The 20798-nt window shown below is 47.4% G+C and overlaps 1 protein-coding gene across 3 annotated transcripts in view; it reads left to right on the top strand.

The window, feature by feature from the left end:
* LOC121586438 (glutamate receptor ionotropic, kainate 5-like) overlaps nucleotides 1–20798 on the top strand; it is a 115700-nt gene that overhangs the window by 70558 nt on the left and 24344 nt on the right. For 2 of the 3 annotated variants that reach the window (XM_041903114.1, XM_041903113.2), the window contains exons 3-5: nucleotides 16367–16525; nucleotides 17434–17598; nucleotides 19300–19397. In XM_041903114.1, the coding sequence (XP_041759048.1) occupies nucleotides 16417–16525; nucleotides 17434–17598; nucleotides 19300–19397 (372 nt within the window). In that variant the 5' untranslated portion in view covers nucleotides 16367–16416. Of the gene's footprint in view, nucleotides 1–16363; nucleotides 16526–17433; nucleotides 17599–19299; nucleotides 19398–20798 lie in introns of all 3 variants that reach the window. The other variant, XM_041903112.2, reaches the window with a different exon arrangement.

The raw sequence follows: 20798 nt of genomic DNA, 5'->3' as shown, positions 1-20798 counted from the left end.
GAAAACCTTGTGAAGACTTACAGAAAACGTTTGACCTGTGTCATTGCCAACAAAGGGTATATAACAAAGTATTGAGAAACTTTTGTTATTGACCAAATACTTATTTTCCACCATAATTTGCTAATAAATTCATTAAAAATCCTACAATGTGATTTTCTGAATTTTTTTTCCTCATTTTGTCTGTCATAGTTGACGTGTACCTATGATGAAAATTACAGGCCTCTCTCATCTTTTTAAGTGGGAGAACTTGCACAATTGGTGGCTGACTAAATGCTTTTTTTCCCCACTGTATTTATATTTCTGTTCAGTGTATATATAAATGCCTAATTTTGGAGAATCTCTTATAAAATGGGTTAAAGTTATGTATATTAACCCTAGGTGTAAAATAGTAAATAATGGCTACTTCTCAGAAGGTATTAAACTGTCAAGAGGAGTAAAACAAGGTTGTCCACTATCGGCATATCTATTTATTACGGCCATCGAAATGTTAGCTATTAAAAACAGATCCAACAATAATATCAAGGGACTAGAAATCCAGGGCTTAAAAACAAAGGTGTCATTATACGCTGATGATTCATATTTTCTTTTAAATCCACAATTTGGATTGCTCCATAGCCTCATAGAGGATCTAGAAATTGTTTCTAACCTCTCTGTATTACAACCAAATTGTAATAAGTGTAGCATATTACATATTGGATCACTAAAAAATACAACTTTTACATTACCGTGTAGTTTACCAATAAAATGGTCTGACTGCGAAATGGACATACTCTGTATTCATATCCCGAGAGAAAGAAATGATCTCACTACAATACATTTTAATAGAAAGTTAGCAAAAATAGATAAAATGTTGCTACCATGGAAAAGAAAATACCTGTCTATTTGTGGGAAAATCACCCTGATTAACTATTTTGTCATATCCCAGTTTACCTATTTGCTTATGGCCCTGCCTACACTTAACGACTTGTTTTTTAAATTATATGCGAAAAATATATTTACATTTGATTTGGAATGGCAAGCCAGACAAAATTAAAACGGTTCTATTCATATATATATATTGTGATGTCACGAGAGGCTGTGTCCTGGAGGGACGTTACATCCCCCTGAGGTGGCTGCAAACCCAGACAGCTATGGCTCCATCTGCTGGTATGGTCGGGAACTCCACCCCTCTATGGCCAATCTTCCCACGCAGCTGAAACAAATGAGGAGCTGATGAGCTGAAGGTTTGGGAAGGGAAGAGACACAGTCTCCAACCTGGGCTCTCTGGAGGACAAGAGTGCTGCACGTCCACTTCCATGAGGAATATAAGGATTTGGAGATACTTACCTTTGGGAAATACTCACCTTTGGATATATGCACCTGTGGAAATACGTGAGAGACATTTGGAAGGACTTTTTGCTGGGTTGGCCACTAGCTGCAACGTGGACTACAGTAAGGCTGGGGAAAAGTTATCTGAGCGAGTGAGAATTATGATTTTGGATGTGGAAGAGACATCCCGGAACTGTTAACCCTTAAAGAGCCACAAGAGAACAGAATTTTGTTATATTTTCGTTAATTTCCCAAGACCTATAATAAAATCCTTGTTTTGTTTGAACCTTGTCTCCTTGCACTACTTGAGCAATCCCGCTGAAAGCTGTGTAGCCTCTCGTGACGTCACAGATGGTGGAGAATACGGGCACGCTCAAGCGTTAATAGTGCATGTCAGAGGAGGATACCGAAGGTTTGATCACCCAGTTTTCCAAGTTGGCCGTAGGCTCCCGCCCGACTGAAATGGAGGACATATTGAAAGCCCTTGTTGCTGGCCAGCAAGCCCAGATGCAAGCAAACGTGGCTCTCTTGGAGGAGCAAAAGAAAGCCAACCTTCTGAAGGCAGAGGAATTGCAGTTGCAGAGACAGAGGGTGGTCCAAAATACCCGCCCAATAAAGGCAAGTGACTTTATATCTAAGATGGGAGCTACCGATGACATTGAGGCATACCTGCATGCATTTGAGGCCACGGCCACTAGGGAAGCCTGGCCCAAGCAACAGTGGGTTGGTCTGTTAGCCCCCTTTCTAACCGGGGAATCGCTGAATGCTGTCCGGGACCTGGGCCCTGACCAGGTTACTGACTATGATGCCCTGAAGTCTGAGATCCTCAGCAGATATGGACTCACAAAGTTTGGTATGGCCCAGCGCTTTCACAGCTGGACCTTCCAACCAGACCAACCTCCTCGGGCGCAGATGCATGAACTTGTCCGAATCGCAAGGAAATGGCTGGATCCGCAGAGGAATACAGCAGCGGCGGTGGTGGAGGCCGTTGTGGTGGATCGTTACTCACGCGCCCCTGCCTTATGAGGCAAAACGGTTCATCAGTCAACAGGCCTTGACCACGGCTGATCTGACCGTGGAAGCTGTGGAAAAGTACCAGGCCACAGCGGAGATGCTGAATGCTTCCCGAAAAAGACCCCAGGAGTGCGGCCCCACCACAAATGGGAAGAACCCGTCCAAAGGACCCCAAGGTCTCGAACCCAGCCACGTCAGGACTTATCCCGGCTCCAGGGGGAGCCAGAAACCAGGCGGGTCCAAGAAGAGTACACCAGGAGGGGGAAACTTCGACAGTGTTACCGGTGTGGGGAGATGGGACATATCTCCTGGCAGTGTGGGAAACCAGCCGATGAACCTATGCCCACTGCGGAGTCCTCCAGCTCAGCACCCACACACCGTTTTGCCTCGCTCTTGGGAGTCGTAGATGGCGGCCCAGATCGACCCCCCACCTGCCCGGTAACTGTGAATCACCATGATGTGGAGGCCTTACTGGATTCTGGTAGCCGGGCCACCCTGGTGCGTAAGGATTTGGTGGGCCCAACATGTCTGACCCTGGGGAAAGTCCTCCCAGTTTCCTGTGTCCATGGGGACACCAGAGAATACCCCATTACTGAACTTACAATGACCAGCACACGGGGAACCATACACACGACGGCGGGGGTGGTTGATTCCCTCCCCGTCCCTGTCCTAATTGGACGAGACTGCCCAGCCTTTTACCCACTCTGGAGAGAGTCTCAGGAGAGGATAACCCGAGTACCTCGGAAACGGAGAGGCAAGACTCATCCTGGGAAGGCTCCGGTGCAATCCTCCGAGTTACTCACTCCCGCCCGGGCTCTGATAGGGATGGCAGGTGCCCAGACCGACACAGAGACGGAGCTACAGAATCTGGACAAAGAACTGTCTGGTCTGAAGGGGACCGCTGAGAGGTATCGTTTGTTAAAGCAACAGTTAGACATGAAGACAGAAGAGTTAGATATCCTCCAGGCTAAACTCCAACAGAGCTCCTTCCCTAAGCAACAGGAGGAGCTGGAGAGGCTGCGCAGGACCATCGAGGAGTGTGAGGAGACCCTGCGCAGTAGTAAGGAGGTCCAGAAGAAGGCAGAGGAGAAGTACAAGGTGTTGGAGAACAAGATGAAGAATGTGGAGGCAGAGAGAGAGAAGGAACTGAAAGCTGCTCAACAGAAGCTAAACTCTGCTAAAACCAAGGCTGATGCGTTCAGTAAGAAACTCAAGGAGAGACAACAGGAGGCTGAGTCCCTGGTCCTAGAGTTGGAGGAGTTGAAGAGAGAGCAGTCTGGCAAGCACCACGGCAATGCGGACGCCCTCTCCCGGCGTGATGCCTTCTTCGCTGCCTTTACCCCGACGAGGACGTCGGTCCCGAGGAGGGGGATGTGTGATGTCACGAGAGGCTGTGTCCTGGAGGGACGTTACATCCCCTGAGGTGGCTGCAAACCCAGACAGCTATGGCTCCATCTGCTGGTATGGTCGGGAACTCCACCCCTCTATGGCCAATCTTCCCACGCAGCTGAAACAAATGAGGAGCTGATGAGCTGAAGGTTTGGGAAGGGAAGAGACACAGTCTCCAACCTGGGCTCTCTGGAGGACAAGAGTGCTGCACGTCCACTTCCATGAGGAATATAAGGATTTGGAGATACTTACCTTTGGGAAATACTCACCTTTGGATATATGCACCTGTGGAAATACGTGAGAGACATTTGGAAGGACTTTTTGCTGGGTTGGCCACTAGCTGCAACGTGGACTACAGTAAGGCTGGGGAAAAGTTATCTGAGCGAGTGAGAATTATGATTTTGGATGTGGAAGAGACATCCCGGAACTGTTAACCCTTAAAGAGCCACAAGAGAACAGAATTTTGTTATATTTTCGTTAATTTCCCAAGACCTATAATAAAATCCTTGTTTTGTTTGAACCTTGTCTCCTTGCACTACTTGAGCAATCCCGCTGAAAGCTGTGTAGCCTCTCGTGACGTCACAATATTTATTTATGTATTTATTTAACCTTTATTTAACCAAGTAAGCCAGTTGAGAACAAGTTCTCATTTACAACTGCGACCTGGCCAAGATAAAGCAAAGCAGTGCGATTAAAAACAACAACACAGAGTTACATATGGGGTAAACAAAACATAAAGTAAAAAATACAGCAGAAAATATATATACAGTGTGTGCGAATGTAGTAAATTATGGAGGTAAGGCAATAAATAGGCCATAGTGCAAAATAGTTACACTTTCGTATTAACACTGGAATGATAGATGTGCAAAAGATGATGTGCAAATAGAGATACTGGGGTGCAAAGTAGCAAAATAAATAACAATATGGGGATGAGGTAGTTGGATGGGCTAATTACAGATGGGCTGTGTAAAGGTGCAGTGATCGGTAAGCTGCTCTGACAACTGACGCCTAAAGTTAGTGAGGGAGATAAGAGTCTCCAGCTTCAGAGATTTTTGCAGTTCGTTCCAGTCATTGGCAGCAGAGAACTGGAAGGAATCGCGGCCAAAGGACGTGTTGGCTTTGGGGATGACCAGTGAGATATACCTGCTGGAGCGCAGACTACGGGTGGGTGTTGCTATGGTGACCAGTGAGCTAAGATAAGACAGGGATTTGTCTAGCAGTGATTTATAGATGACCTGGAGCCAGTGGGTTTGGTGGCGAATATGTAGTGAGGGCCAGCCAACAAGAGTGTACAGGTCACAATGGTGGGTAGTATATGGGGCTTTGGTGACAAAACGGATGGCACTGTGATAGACTACATCTAATTTGCTGAGTAGAGTGTTGGAGGCTATTTTGTAAATGACATCGCCGAAGTCAAGGATCGGTAGGATAGTCAGTTTTACGAGGGCATGTTTGGCAGCATGAGTGAAGGAGGCTTTGTTGCGAAATAGGAAGCTGATTCTAGATCTAACTTTTGATTGGAGATGCTTAATGTGAGTCTGGAAGGAGAGTTTACAGTCTAACCAGACACCTAGGTATTTTTTATTGTCCACATACTCTAGGTCAGACCCACCGAGAGTAGTGATTCTAGTCAGGTGGGCGGGTGCAAGCAGCGTTCGGTTGAAGAGCATGCATTTAGTTTTACTAGTGTTTAAGAGCAGTTGGAGGCTACGGAAGGAGTGTTGTATGGCGTTGAAGCTCGTTTGGAGGTTTGTTAACACAGTGTCCAATGAAGGGCCAGATGTATACAAAATGGTGTCGTCCGCATAGAGGTGGATCCGAGCGTCACCAGCAGCAAGAGCAACATCATTGATGGGATCTATGGGCACCCCCATAGAGACTGTAGTGTATTAGGATTATGTCTTTGTTAATGTTTTTCATGAAGAAATGGAATGTTGTTTATGTTAGTTCAAAAGTAGCCAGTTGTAGGGTGACGCCCCAGGGGAGACAGGTGATTGGACAGCAGAGGGAGCAACCCATATTTTTACATTGTTTATAAGTATATGCTGGAGGCAGGGGGTGTTAGAAACAGACAGATTAGTTTGGGACGCTGTTTCTCCAGACACTGCGGGTCTGTAAACTTATGCTGACATCTTGTGATATGAATAAAACTTCTAATCAAAGTGCAGCCTAAGCGGACTCTTTGTTTGACAGCAATAACCACCAGCATCCGACACGATAGACGACAAGACTGCCAGAGGTCCAGACAACAGGCCCTCCGATATGGGCAAATTACAGCGGAGGGTGCAGAGCTGGTGGCCGGGATAGTGGTAGCCAAGTGGAAAGCATGGCCAGCCGTAGCAAAATGCTTGTTGAAATTCTCGATTATTGTAGATTTATCGGTGGTGACAGTGTTTCCTAGCCTTAGTGCAGTGGGCAGTTGGGAGGGGGTGCTCTTATGGACTTTACAGTGTCCCAAAACTTTTTGGAGTTAGTGCTACAGGATGCAAATTTCTGTTTGAAAAAACTAGCCTTTGCTTTCCTAACTGATTGTGTATATTGGTTCCTGACTTCCCTGAAAAGTTGCATATCGCGGGGGCTGTTCAACACTATTGCAGTACGCCACAGGATCTTTTTGTGCTGGTCAAGGGAAGTCAAGTATGAGGAGAACCAGGGGCTATATCTGTTCTTAGTTCTGAATTTTTTGAATGGGGCATGCTTATTTAAGATTGAGAGGAAAGCACTTTTAAAGAACAACCAGACATCCTCTACTGACGGAATGAGGTCAATATCCATCCAGGATACCCGGGCCAGGTCAATTAGAAAGGCCTGCTCGCTAAAGTGTTTCAGGGAGTGTTTGACAGTGATGAGGGGTGGTCGTTTGACTGTGGAGATCCTGGTTGAAGATAGCGGAGGTGTATTTAGAGGGTAAATTTGTCAGGATGATATCTATGAGGGTGCCCATGTTTACAGATTTTGGGTTGTACCTGGTAGGTTCGTTGATCATTTGTGTGAGATTCAGGGCATCTAGTTTAGATTGTAGGTTAGCCGGGGTGTTAAGCATATCCCAGGTTAGGTCACCAAGCAGCACGAACTCTGAGGATAGATGGGGGGGCAATCAGTTCACATATGGTGTCCAGGGCACAGCTCAGGGCTGAGGGGGGTCTGTAGCAAGCGGCAACAGTGAGAGACTTATTTCTGGAAAGGTGGATTTTTAGAAGTAGAAGCTCAAACTGTTTGGGCACAGACCTGGATAGTATGATAGAGATCTGCAGGCTATCTCTACAGTAGATTGCAACCCCACCCCCTTTGGCAGTTCTATCGAGACAGAAAATGTTGTAGTTGGGGATGGACATTTCTGAATTTTTGGTGGCCTTCCTAAGCCAGGATTCAGACACTGCTAGAACATCAGGGTTGGCGGAGTGTGCTAACGCAGTGAATAACTCAAACTTAGGGAGGAGGCTTCAGATGTTAACGTGTAAGAAACCAAGGCTTTTACGGTTACAGAAGTCAACAAATGATAACACCTGGGGAGTAGGAGTGATACAGAGAAAAAAAGGGGCAGATTTCCGGGCGTTGTAGAATAGATTCAGGGCATTATGTACAGACAAGGATATGGAAGGATATGAGTACAGTGGAGGTAAACCTAAGCGTTGGGTAACAATGAAAGAGATAGCATCACTGGAGGCACCGATTGAGTCGGTCTCCGCGTGTATGGGGGGTGGGACAAAGGAGCTGTCTAAGGCAGGTTGAGCTGGGCTGGGGGCTCTACAGTGAAATAGTACAATAAGAAATAACCGAAACAGCAATAAGCAAGGCATATTGACATGGGAGAGAGGCATAAAGCAATCACAGGTGTTATTCGAGAGAGCTAAGACAACAGCTGGTAATGGCGACAAAGTTTGGGCTGAGGCTAAACATAAACAGGATGCGGTACCGTATAAAGGAACAGTCCAGCAGGCATCAGCTGTATAGCTGAGTTATCATAAGGTCCGGTGAACAGCAATAGGAGAGTTCGGAGGTAGTTCGGGGGCTGCTACAGCACTGGCGAGCAAGAGGCCCGGCTTGCGTGTGCTAGCGGGCCGGGGCTAGCAGATGGATCTTCGTGGTCGACGTCGTAACGGGAAGCGTGTTGAAACCACATCAGACGATTACGTCGGCAAACCAGTCGTGTTGGATCGGCGGGGCTCCATGTCAACACTAAGAGTTCCCGTCCGGCTGACAGAGAGGTAGATAGCCGGGAGATGGGCCTGGCTCGAGGCTAGCTCAAGGCTAACTGGTGCTTGCTAAGGGGCAATGGTAATTAGCCAACGACAACAGCCATTTGGTTGCAGCTAGCTGGTTGCGATGATCCGGCGCTAGGGTCCAGTGATTCCGGCAGAAAATCCGATATGCTCTGGGTCGATAGCATGCTGTGCAGACTGGCCGACAAATTGTCCAGGCTAGAGCTAGAGCTGGCTGGTGGGTAGTGCAGGCCACGGACAATGGTGAAGACGCTAACAGTGGCTAATAGCAAGTAGCCATTCGGTTGCAGCTAGACTAGTTTCAGCTTAAGGTTCTTGATAAAAGTTATAAAGAAATAATAGAATCCTTTCCACGTTGGGTGAGGCGGGTTGCAGGAAAGTATATTTAGTTAAAGAATGAAAAGTAAAATTGAGAAATATATACAAAATAGACACACAAAAAAAACTGGCTATTTACACAAGGACACAGAAAGAAACACGACCACACTGCTACACCATCTTGAAAAGACAAAAAGAAGAAAAAATAATTCAGGGGGCAGAATTTATTAAATATTAAAGCATTAGACCTCTCAGTCATACAAAAGCTATACTTAAATCTAAACTGGTTATCTAGCACATTAGTAAGAATGGCTCACCCCGTTGTCACGGTTTTGGCCGAGGCTGCTCCTCCTCCTTGCTCGGGCAGGTTTCGGCGGTCGTCGTCCCCGGAGTACTAGCTGCCACCGATCTATGTTTCATGTTCGTTTGGTTTTGTCTTGATGTTGTACACCTGTTTCTAGTTAGTCTTCATTAGTGTCCTATTTAGTTCTCGTTGTGTGTGTCAGGTGTTGTGTGTGATTACGCTTCTGTTTGGTGTTCTGAGCTACGTGTTTCCCTCCGTTGTTTTGGAGAGGTTTTTCGCACATGTTAGTGCGCCTTTTGTTTGACGCCTGTGTGCGCCTTTATTTCGCCTCCGGGCTTGTTGGGCTCGTGTACTATGTGAATATTTCACTAAAGTCTTTTGGACTTAGTTTCTGCGTCCTGCGCTTGATTCCTGCACCACACCCACCTTCAGAACCCGTGACAGAATCACACACCATATATAATGGAATCAGCAGGAGCAACAGCCACACCTGAGTCGCTGGAGGAGCATGTCCGCTGCCAGGATGACCAGATCAGACAACTGGGGACCGCTCTACAGGATGTCATCAACACCCTGCACCGATGGGAGTCCAGAGGGGTACCCACACCTCCACCTACCTTGCCACCCCCATCGGCCGGTCCACCAGTCCCAGGTCCGGAACCCAGTGGGATTCGGCTCTCGCTCCCGAGGGCGTATGACGGCACAGCTGCCGGGTGTTAGGGGTTCCTCCTGCAGGTGGAGCTCTACCTGGCCACTGTACACCCGGTGCCCTCGGGACACGAGAGCGTTTCCGCCCTCATCTCCTGTCTCACGGGCAAGGCGTTGGAATGGGCCAACGCCAAGTGGAGGAGGATGGACGCCACCACCATCTCCTACGCAGAGTTCTCCCGTCGCTTCAAGGCCGTGTTCGACCATCCACCTGAGGGCAAAGCGGCGGGGGAGCGTCTATTCTACCTGAGACAGGGGAGGAGGAGCGCATAGGCGTTCGCACTGGAGTTCCGGACTCTAGCGGCAGACGCAGGGTGGAATGAACGGGCCCACATCGACCATTTTCGATGTAGCCTAGGGGAGGACGTTCAACGTGAGTTGGCCTGCAGGGACACCAATTTCACCTTCGACCAGTTGGTCGACATGTCCATCCGTCTGGACACCCTGCTGGCCACCCGTGGACGTCCCAAGTGGGGTCCGTCCATTCCACCCTCCAGCACCTCCAAGCCGAGCCCTATGGAGCTCGGGGGTGCTGGCGCTAGAGAAAGGAGGAGGAGGAGCCCGAGGGGGCCTGTCCCCTGCACCAATTGCGGTCGTGGAGGGCACACTGCGGCCAGGTGCTGGGGAGGGTTCCCAGAGGGAGGAGACAACAGGCCACGCACTGGGGAGCCTTCCCAGGTGAGTAGACGCCCCACTTACCCAGAGCTCTCTGTTGTGCACTTTTGTATACCTGTTTGTTTTCCACAGGTTGCACCTCATTCCCAGCATAAGGCGCTAGTAGATTCAGGCGCAGCTGGGAATTTTGTTGATCGGAAGTTTTGTTTAGATTTAGGGATTCCTCTCCTGTCTGTTGACAAGTCTTTTCCCGTTCATGCTTTAGATAGCCACCCGTTGGGGTCGGGGTTGATTAGGGAAATCACAGCGCCACTTAGGATGTGTACGCAGGGGGGTCATGAGGAGACAATACAGCTATATCTGATCGACTCTCCTGCGTACCCGGTGGTGCTGGGAATTCCCTGGTTAAGTACCCATAACCCTGCCATTTCGTGGCAACAGAGAGCTCTCAATGGGTGGTCTGCTCAGTGTGAGGGGCGATGTCTGGGGGTTTCCGTGGGGGCGACTTCGGTGGAAAGTCCAAACCAAGTGCCCGCACTGCACATTCCGCCTGAATATGGGGATTTGGCTATCGTGTTTAGTAAAGCTAGGGCGACGCAGTTGCCTCCTCATAGACAGGGGGATTGTGCGATTGATCTCCAGGCAGGAGCAGCGCTCCCACGGAGCCACGTGTATCCTTTGTCTCAAGAGGAGAGAAAAGCTATGGAAACTTACATAGCCAAATCTTTGAGACAGGGCTACATACGGCCCTCCACTTCTCCCGCCTCCTCGAGCTTCTTTTTTGTGAAGAAAAAAGATGGAGGGTTGCGCCCGTGCATTGATTACCGTGGTCTCAATCAGATTACTGTGAAATACAGTTATCCACTCCCTCTGATTGCGACCATGACGGAGTCATTGCACGGAGTGCGGTTTTTCACAAAACTGGATCTCAGGAGCGCGTATAACTTGGTGCGCATTAGGGAGGGCGACAAATGGAAAACAGCGTTTAGTACCACGTCGGGTCATTTTGAGTATCTCGTCATGCCATACGGGTTGATGAATGCTCCATCAGTCTTCCAATCCTTCGTGGATGAGATTTTCCGGGATATGCAGGGGCAAGGGGTGGTCGTGTACATTGATGACATTCTAGTGTACTCGTCTACCCGAGCCGAGCATATAGCCCTGGTGCGTCGTGTATTGATGAGGCTGTTGGAGCACGACCTGTATGTCAAGGCAGAGAAATGTCTGTTTTTCCAGGAGTCGGTCTCCTTTTTGGGTTATCGGTTGTCGCCTAGGGGAGGAGAATGGAGGTGAGAATGGAGGTGGACCGTGTGTCAGCCGTGCGTAATTGGCAAACCCCAACCACTGTCAAAGAGGTGCAGCAGTTCTTGGGCTTTGCGAATTACTACCGGAGGTTTATCCGGGGTTTTGGACAGGTGGCAGCTCCCATCACGTCCCTTCTGAAAGGGGGTCCGGTGCGCCTGCAGTGGTCAGCTGAGGCGGACAGGGCCTTTGGGAGACTGAAGGACCTGTTTACGTCGGCTCCGGTGCTGGCGCATCCGGACCCCGCCTTACCCTTTCAGGTCGAGGTGGACGCGTCTGAGGCCGGTATAGGGGCCGTACTCTCTCAACGGTCCGGCACGCCACCTAAACTCCGCCCCTGTGCCTTTTACTCTAAAAGGCTCAGCCCGGCGGAGCGAAATTATGACGTCGGGGACAGGGAGCTGTTAGCTGTAGTTCAGGCCCTTAAGGTGTGGAGGCATTGGCTTGAGGGGGCTCAACACCCTTTCCTCATTTTGACAGACCATCGGAACCTGGAGTACATCCGGGCAGCGAGGAGACTGAACCCTCGCCAGGCTCGATGGAGTATGTTTCTCGCCAGGTTCGTATTTAAAATCACGTACATCCCTGGGTCCCAGAACGGTAAGGCAGATGCGCTGTCCCGGCGGTATGACACGGAGGAGAGGTCCGTTGAGCCTACTCCCATACTACCGGCGTCTTGTCTTGTGGCACCGGTTGTGTGGGAGGTCGATGCTGAAATCGAGCGGGCGTTGCGTACCGACCCCAGCCCTCCACAGTGTCCTGTGGGTCGGAAGTACGTTCCGCTCGAAGTTCGGGATCGACTCATTTACTGGGCTCACACGTCACCGTCCTCTGGACATCCGGGTATTGGCCGGACAGTGCATTGTCTTAGCAATAAATACTGGTGGCCCACGTTAGCCAGGGATGTGAGGGTTTATGTCTCCTCCTGCTCGGTGTGCGCCCAGTGTAAGGCTCCCAGACACCTGCCCAGGGGTAAGTTACAACCCCTGCCCGTTCCACAACGACCATGGTCCCACCTCTCAGTGGAATTTGTGACAGACCTTCCCCTCTCTCAGGGGAATACCACCATCCTGGTCGTTGTGGACCGGTTCTCTAAGGCCTGTCGTCTTCTCCCTATGTCGGGTCTTCCTACTGCCCTACAGACCGCTGAGGCACTATTTACCCACGTCTTCCGGCATTACGGGGTACCCGAGGATATAGTGTCTGATCGAGGCCCCCAGTTTACCTCCCGAGTCTGGAGAGCGTTCATGGAGCGTTTGGGGGTCTCGGTGAGCCTTACCTCGGGGTACCACCCAGAGAGCAATGGGCAGGTAGAACGAGTCAACCAGGATGTGGGTAGGTTTCTGAGGTCGTATTGCCAGGACCGGCCGGAGGAGTGGGCTCGGTATATTCCCTGGGCCGAGATGGCCCAGAACTCTCTCCGCCACTCCTCTACCAACCTAACCCCCTTCCAATGTGTGTTAGGTTACCAGCCGGTTCTGGCACCTTGGCAGCAGAGCCAGATCGAGGCCCCTGCGGTGGATGATTGGATGAGGCGCTCGGAGGAGACGTGGAACGGTGCACACGTCCACCTGCAGCGGGCCATCCGTCGACACAAGGCGAGCGCCGATCTCCACCGCAGTGAGGGGCTGGTGTACGCACCCGGAGATCGAGTCTGGCTCTCAACCAGAAACCTGCCCCTCCGCCTGCCCTGCCGGAAGCTGGGTCGGCGGTTTGTGGGGCCTTTTAAAGTCCTGAGAAGATTGAACGAGGTGTGTTATAGGTTACATCTGCCTATTGAATATAAGAATATTAACCCCTCGTTCCATGTGTCTCTTCTCAGGCCGGTGGTAGCTGGTCCACTCCAGGAAGGTGAGATAGGAGAGACTCCTCCGCCCCCACTGGACATCGAGGGGGCTCCGGCGTACACCGTTCGGTCCATCTTGGACTCAAGACGCCGGATGGGGGGTCTCCAGTATCTCGTGGAGTGGGAGGGGTACGGCCCGGAGGAGCGGTGCTGGGTGCCGCGGAGGGACATCCTAGACCCGTCTCTCCTGTCGGAGTTCCACCGGGGCCATCCCGCGCGCCCTGCTCCGCGTCCTCCTGGTCGTCCCCGAGGCCGGGGTCGGCGCACGGCTGGAGCCGCGCGTCAAGGGGGAGGTACTGTCACGGTTTCGGCCGAGGCTGCTCCTCCTCCTTGCTCGGGCAGGTTTCGGCGGTCGTCGTCCCCGGAGTACTAGCTGCCACCGATCTATGTTTCATGTTCGTTTGGTTTTGTCTTGATGTTGTACACCTGTTTCTAGTTAGTCTTCATTAGTGTCCTATTTAGTTCTCGTTGTGTGTGTCAGGTGTTGTGTGTGATTACGCTTCTGTTTGGTGTTCTGAGCTACGTGTTTCCCTCCGTTGTTTTGGAGAGGTTTTTCGCACATGTTATTGCGCCTTTTGTTTGATGCCTGTGTGCGCCTTTATTTCACCTCCGGGCTTGTTGGGCTCGTGTACTACGTGAATATTTCACTAAAGTCTTTTGGACTTAGTTTCTGCGTCCTGCGCTTGATTCCTGCACCACACCCACCTTCAGCACCCGTGACACCCGTGTTCAAAAATGGCCTTTTTCCCTTTATTCAGATTACAACCTCTCAATTTAGGTTATTTGAAAATGAAATAATCTCCAAAATATTGCTATTTTTAAAACAAGCCATAGAAAGTTGGTTGCAATTTCAGTGTAATCCACCAGAAAAGACAGAACAAATATTACAACAAATATTATGGTTAAACTCAAATACACTAATTGATTAAAAAACCTTATTTTAGGAAGAAAAAAAAAAACAGCATGATCTTTGTAAATTACATCATAAATAGGACTGGTGGAGTTATGTCATACATGCAGCAATAAAATATATATGTAAATGTCTGCTCTTTCCAAAATTATGACCAACTAATTTTAGCATTACCACAAAAATGGAAAAGGCAAGTGGAAGGGGGAGAAAGTAAGGACCTAAATTGGTTAAAGAAAATTGTGATAAATAAAAAAGTATAGCAGTTTCATTCAAGGATTTAAAAAAAGGACAGTTGTGCCATACAGATTGCAAAATAGTTGGGAAGAGATTTTCGATGTATCGATTCCATGGCACATGGTTTATGAACTGATACACAAAACAGCGCTGGATTCAAATCGTATAGTTTTTCAATTTAAATGATTATACAAAATTCTTGCAACTAATAGAATGTTATATATAAAGGGGATACACCCATCCCAGCTCAGCAGATTTAGCTGCAAAGAGACAGAATCATTAGATCATCTGTTTTGGTACTGTCCATATGTAGCTTGTTTTTGGTCTAGAATGGCTGAAGAATTGCAACATTTATCTGGAGTTAACTCTGCAAATAGCACTGCTGTGTCATCTGAAAAGTCATAGTCAATCGATCAATAATATAATAATTCTCTTAGCAAAAATGTTTATCTTTAATTTACAATCTGTAGAAACTACAAGAATAAAAAGGTTCAGAACTTTTGTGAAACATCACAGCACAGTTGAAAAATATATGGCAAATTGAAATCAAAACTGGATGGTCTTCAGAGATAGATGGAAGGGGTTGAGGGTATCTGAAGGATGGGACTAAAAACAAACAAAAGATATTAATGTAAAGTATATTGTGTCCGTAAAATGTATATAGTATGTATAAGCTGGATGTAGAAGCCTAAGTGTTGTTGTACATTAGTTTATTCCAATTAGGGTTTGGGGAAAATAATAAAGGAACATATATTTTAAAATGTATACATTTAAAATAATATAAGATAAACTGCAATTCAAACAATAACAAAGCCACCACACCACCAGTGTTTTGGTAAACAGCTGAGGGATGAGGCTGGAGATACGTAACCATTCTCAAATTCATAGACAGAGCTGTGGATGCAAGGACTCACCATCGATGAGATCAACATCATAGTTTTGACCATGTTCTGTAAACAAAGCATATATTTTGGGTTCTGATGGGATACAACAGTTTAACTAAGCTCATGAGTTGTTTAGAAGTTATATTCTTCAAGAATCAATGGCTATATGTATCATTAATTTAAAAGTCCAAAAATGGATGTAGCAATCGCAGATTGCCTCTTTAAGCTAATGCACCCAGAGGTGCAGTGTTTTGTAGCAGTGTACCGTAACAGCAAGCTCACTACATGACACCACTTATAGCCTAGAGGAAGCTCCTAATTAATTAGGATCCTTATAATATTTATTTCTACCAGGCACCATTTCTAATTTTCTCCAACAGTTTGTACCATGTCTATTCCTACTATATTTTCTGTCACTCATTAAAGCTGTCTCGTGTGCTCTCTCTCTCTTCCTCTAATATTAGCTAAATTCTCCTTCTTTATCTATTACCGCTCATCTCACACTGTCTTGCGCTCCTCAGTCTCTTGCCTTGTCAGCCTGTCCTACTCAACTCTTTCAATTTAAATTCAATTTGGAATCCAATTTAAATGCATGCAAGAAGGCGTCATTGTCAGGACAGATAAACATTTAGCAGGGGTTACAAATCAGACAGTTGACAAAATAACTCACTGTCCAGAGTACAGATGAAGTTATGGGATGTGATGGAACTATATTAGATTTGTTTTACCCCGTGGCTACTTCCTGTGTTCAGTTGTGCCGGCACTCCCTAAATCTCACTACTGTAGCTGTAATCTACTTTGAAGATTTTTACTCATTTTGTCATGCCTCCTCAGCTAATGACCTTTTTTTTTACACCTTAAATCTCTCTCTCTCTTTCCTTTTTTTCACTCTCCATTTCTCTCTCTCTCCTGGCTTCCCCTATTTCTTACATGCTTTGAGCTCTTTAAGTTTCCTTGAGTGACTAATTCTGGTAACCATGTGAGTTTCTATGTGAGTGTGAACTATCTGAGTGTGTGCTGCCTCCTTACCTCTGAAATATATACATGAAGTCCTAGGGAGAATCTCAATTGCACTCTCCTCACGTCCTCTCTCCTCACCTCCTTAAAACCCATTGGAGTAGAAGGTCAGAGGGGAGGGACCTCTGGCTTTCTCATCCAATGGGTTTTAAGAAGGAGGCGAGGAGAGAGGATGCCAGGAGTATGCAGTTGAGATTCTCCCCTAGTCAGGTGTGTATTATGTAATTTAGCTGTAGCCATATATTATGTCATATAGTTGTATATTATGTTATAATGAGTCCTACCGTCCAGCAGGTGGTGGACCAGGCAGACAGAAGACAGTTCTCCATGAGGAGTAGTGGAAGATGCCGGCTCTGCCAGCACTGCTGCTGTCGATTTACTTCCTCTTGCTGTTGCTGACCATGGCCCCGCTCTCATTCACCCAGGCTCCCGCGCTCTCCTCTGTCAGAATGGGTGGGTTTCCGCTAGTTACCACAGTCACAAAGTCAAAGTTGGGTATATTATAAAATTGCATGAAAACTAAAAGTAGGTATTTGGTCTTAATTTAAGGTTAAGGTTAGGCATAAGGTTAGCATCGTGGTTAAGATTAGGGTTAGGTTTAAAATCAAATTTTAAGAAGATAAATTGTAGAAATAGGCGGGGTTTATGACTCTGTGGCTGTGGTAACTAGTGACGACCGAATGTGTGCGTTGGGATCACACTGTCATGGCTGACAAGGCCATCTACTCCTCAGTGTCTTTACCCACTGTTTGTGGTTATTGACTTGCCATTTTGATGAATGGGATTTTAGTTCACCATACGTACCACAAAACAATACAGATCAGGAAGCTGTAGTGCAGTACAGTTCACAGTAAAATAGTCTATAAATGTCTCCATGGATACACATACTGTAGGCTAATTTAAGATCAGGAAGCTAAGGCTTGGATCAGAGAATGCCTCATTCCTCAGTAATTGTAATGTAAACAAGGGTCGTTACCATAAGGATTGGCTGTGTCAATAGGTTCATCCACTAATTGATTAACTCATTTGGTTATGTACATCTCGCTGACTTCACCGATGTGATCATTATTCAGTGATCATCCTAAATGTCAGATGACAGGTCGTCCACTTTTCCCCCTGAATAACCTTTCCTTGAAAATGTCTCTAGTCTGTGTGATTCTCTGTGACTCACCCCTAGCATCCATTTCGCAGATGGGTTGAATGTTAGTCAAAAGGTCAGCCTTATTGGAACATAGATCAGATAAACTTATTTTGAAAGGAATGACAAAACACAACATTTGAATCCATCTGCCCCCGGGTCTGGTTTTTCATGCTCCTTTATCTTCTCGTCTATCTTTCTATCATTCTATTTATCCCCCCAGCGGCCATTTTGGACGACCAGTCGGTGTGTGGGCGAGGGGAGCGGCTAGCACTGGCCCTGGCCAGGGAGAACATTAACAGTATCTTTGAGGGCTCTTCCAGAGCCCGGGTGGAGGTGGACATCTTCGAGCTGCAGAAGGACTCACAGTACGAGACCACCGATACCAGTGAGCATGATCAGTATAAACCATTATTTTCTAAATTGAGCTGGATATACATTTAATTCAATCAAATGTGACTGACGGGTTTCAAACCCAGGTCAAATCCTGGGTACCGCAATCATGTGTTAGCCCGCTGAGCTAATGCCAATGTTCCACTTACTGTCAACTACATCTGGATAGACACTTTACTCATACAAATTTGACAGAATGGGTTCAAACCAATATCTCCTGAGTGCCACAAGACTGTGTTAGCCCTCTGAGCTAAAGACAAGGCATTATCTCAGAGGAGCTAATGCAAGTCTTCTGATCCCAGGCAAGGTTACTCATCACATGAGTTACACCGACATACACTCACACAGTACAGTGTACCACTGACAGAAGTTATTGTCTTGGAGAAGGACAAATCGACCGAGTAAGCTAGGTGTGTGTGTGCGAGATCATTATTTTTCACGTTATAGATTTTTGTACTCCCACCATCACAAAGGAGGCAATATGGTAGTGGGTGTTAACAGTTGCTCCTAAAGCAGTGAGTGATCTGCAAGTATTCACGTGAAAACACACACACACACACACATATTTTTTACATTTTAGTCATTTAGCAGACGCTCTTATCCAGAGCAACTTACAGTTAGTGAGTGCATACATTTTTCTACTGCCCCCCCGTGGGAATCGAACCCACAACCCTGGCGTTGCAAGCCAATTGAGCTACAGGAGGCCATACACACCACAGGAGGTTGGTGGCACCTTAATTGGAGGGGGAAGGGCTCGTGGTAATGGCTGGAGCGGAATAAGTGGAATGGTATCAAATACATCAAACACATGGTTTGATGTCATTCCATTCGCTCCATTCCAGCCATTATTATGAGCCGTCCTCCCCTCAGCAGCCTCCACTGATACACACACACACACATTGCTGATCTGTCTCGGATCTGGGAGAGCTGTACAGGTTTTTCTGGACAGAATAATAACCCTAATCTCCAATAGACAGAGTGTGGATTCAGATTGCCGTTATGGCTACAATTAATCAAAAGTGTCCGGCATTGACTCTTAATTTGATATATCATCCAAGAACAGGACAGAGACAGAACTGGACCTCGTCCAAGACATTGACGCTTCCGTCTTGCTGGCAAATTCTCTCTCCTTACTAATTCCCCCCTCTCTCACTCCCACCTGTCTCCTCTTTTCTTTCTTTCTTTCTTTCTTTCTTTCTTTCTTTCTTTCTTTCTTTCTTTCTTTCTTTCTTTCTTTCTTTCTTTCTCTCGCTCTCCCTCTCTCACCCTTCTCTCTCTCTCTCTCTCTCTCTCTCTCTCTCTCTCTCTCTCTCTCTCTCTCTCTCTCACCCTTCTCTCTCTCTCTCTCTCACCCTTCTCTCTCTCTCTCTCTCTCCCTCACCCTTCTCTCTCTCTCGCTCTCTCACTCTCTCTCTCTCTCTCTCGCTCCCTCTCTCTCTCTTTCTCTCTCTCTCTCTTTTTCTCTCTTTCTTTTTCTTTCTTTCTTTCTCTCGCTCTCTCTCTCTCACCCTTCTCTCGCTCTCTCTCACACTTCTCTCTCTCTCTCTCTCTCTCTCTCTCTCTCTCTCTCTCTATCTCTCTCTCTCCCTCACCCTTCTCTCTCTCTCCCTCACCCTTCTCTCACCCTTCTCTCTCTCTCTCTCTCTCTCTCTCTCTCTCTCTCTCTCTCTCTCTCTCGCTCTCCCCTCTGTCTCAGTGTGTCAGATATTGCCGAAGGGGGTGGTCTCTGTGATTGGCCCCGCCTCCAGTCCCGCGTCAGGGTCAACTGTCAGTCACATCTGTGGGGAGAAGGAGGTGAGCTAGCTATGTCCTCTAAACCACATTCACACTGCTACTCATACTGTATCCCCTTAGTCCCATAAACCACTACTCCACTACTTGTCTGCTTACTGGATGATTACCGATCATTGAAAGGACTGGATTTGAGTTTATTAGGTACACCCATCTAGTACCGGGTCGGACCCCCCTTTGCCTCCAGAACAGCCTGAATTCTTTGGGGCATTCTACAAGGTGTTGGAAACGTTACACATGGATGTTGGTCCATGCTGACGCGATGGCATCACACAGTTGCTGCAGATTGGACGGCGGTACATTAATGCTGTGAACAACCCGTTCCATCTCATCCAAAAGATGGTCTATTGGGTTGAGGTCTGGGGACTGCGCAGGCCACTCAAGTAAACTGAACACGCTGTCATGTTCTAGGCAATGTTTTTCCACTCCTCAATTGTCCAGTGTTGGTGATTGCTTGCCCACTGGAGCCGCTTCTTCTTGTTTTTAGCTGAAAGGAGTGGAACCCAGTGTGGTCGTATGCTGCAACTGCCCATCTGTGACATGGATCGACGAGTTGTGCGTTCCAAGATGCCATTCTGCACACCACTGTTGCACTGCGCCGTTATTTGTCTGTTTGTGGCCCGCCTGTTAGCTTGCACGATTCTTGCCATTCTCCTTCGACCTCTCTCATCAACAGGCTGTTTTCACCCACAGCACTGCCCCTGACTGGGTTTTTTTTTTATCGCACCATTCTTGGTAAACGCTAGACACTGTCTTACGTGAAAAGCCCAGGAGAGCGGCCGTCTCTCAGATACTGGATCTGTCGTGCCTGGCACAGACGATCATATCACGCTCAAAGTCGCCTTTGTCACTCGTTCTGCCCATTCTAACGTTCAATCAAACAGTAACTGAATGCCTGGATACCTGTCTGCCTGCTTTATATAGCAAGCCACGGCCACGTGACTCACTGTCTGTAGGAGTGATCCATTTTCATGAACGGTTGGTGTACTTAATAAACTGACCAGTGACTCTATGTAGCACTGCTATAAATTGCTTTGGATAAAAGCCCCTGCTAAATGGCATATGTTATAAGTCCTTTCAGGTCAGTGGATGTTAGGAAGAGGAGATGTGGAAACAGTTCATGTTGGGACACAGCCAACATCGCTCTAGGAAATGTCCTCTCTGATCTCTCTCGCTCGGTCATAGTTCAGTGAACTCTGTAATGAGTTAACTGTGGTTCATTCAGTTTGAACCTGCATGGTCACACTTCGGTCATGCAGAGATTTGACCTGGTTAATACTGCTTCTTTCACTAGCAATGATAATGAATCAGTCTTATTCCATGTTTAGATTACGATCTCTCGTCATCTAAATCTGCAACGGGACGGATAATAATATAATCCATGTATGCTGTCAATCATCTACC

The sequence above is a fragment of the Coregonus clupeaformis genome, chromosome 17 (assembly GCF_020615455.1).
Source record: "Coregonus clupeaformis isolate EN_2021a chromosome 17, ASM2061545v1, whole genome shotgun sequence".
Taxonomy (NCBI): Eukaryota; Metazoa; Chordata; class Actinopteri; order Salmoniformes; family Salmonidae; genus Coregonus; species Coregonus clupeaformis.
Note: the sequence above shows the minus strand (reverse complement) of the source record. Positions and strands in the feature narration are given on the sequence as shown.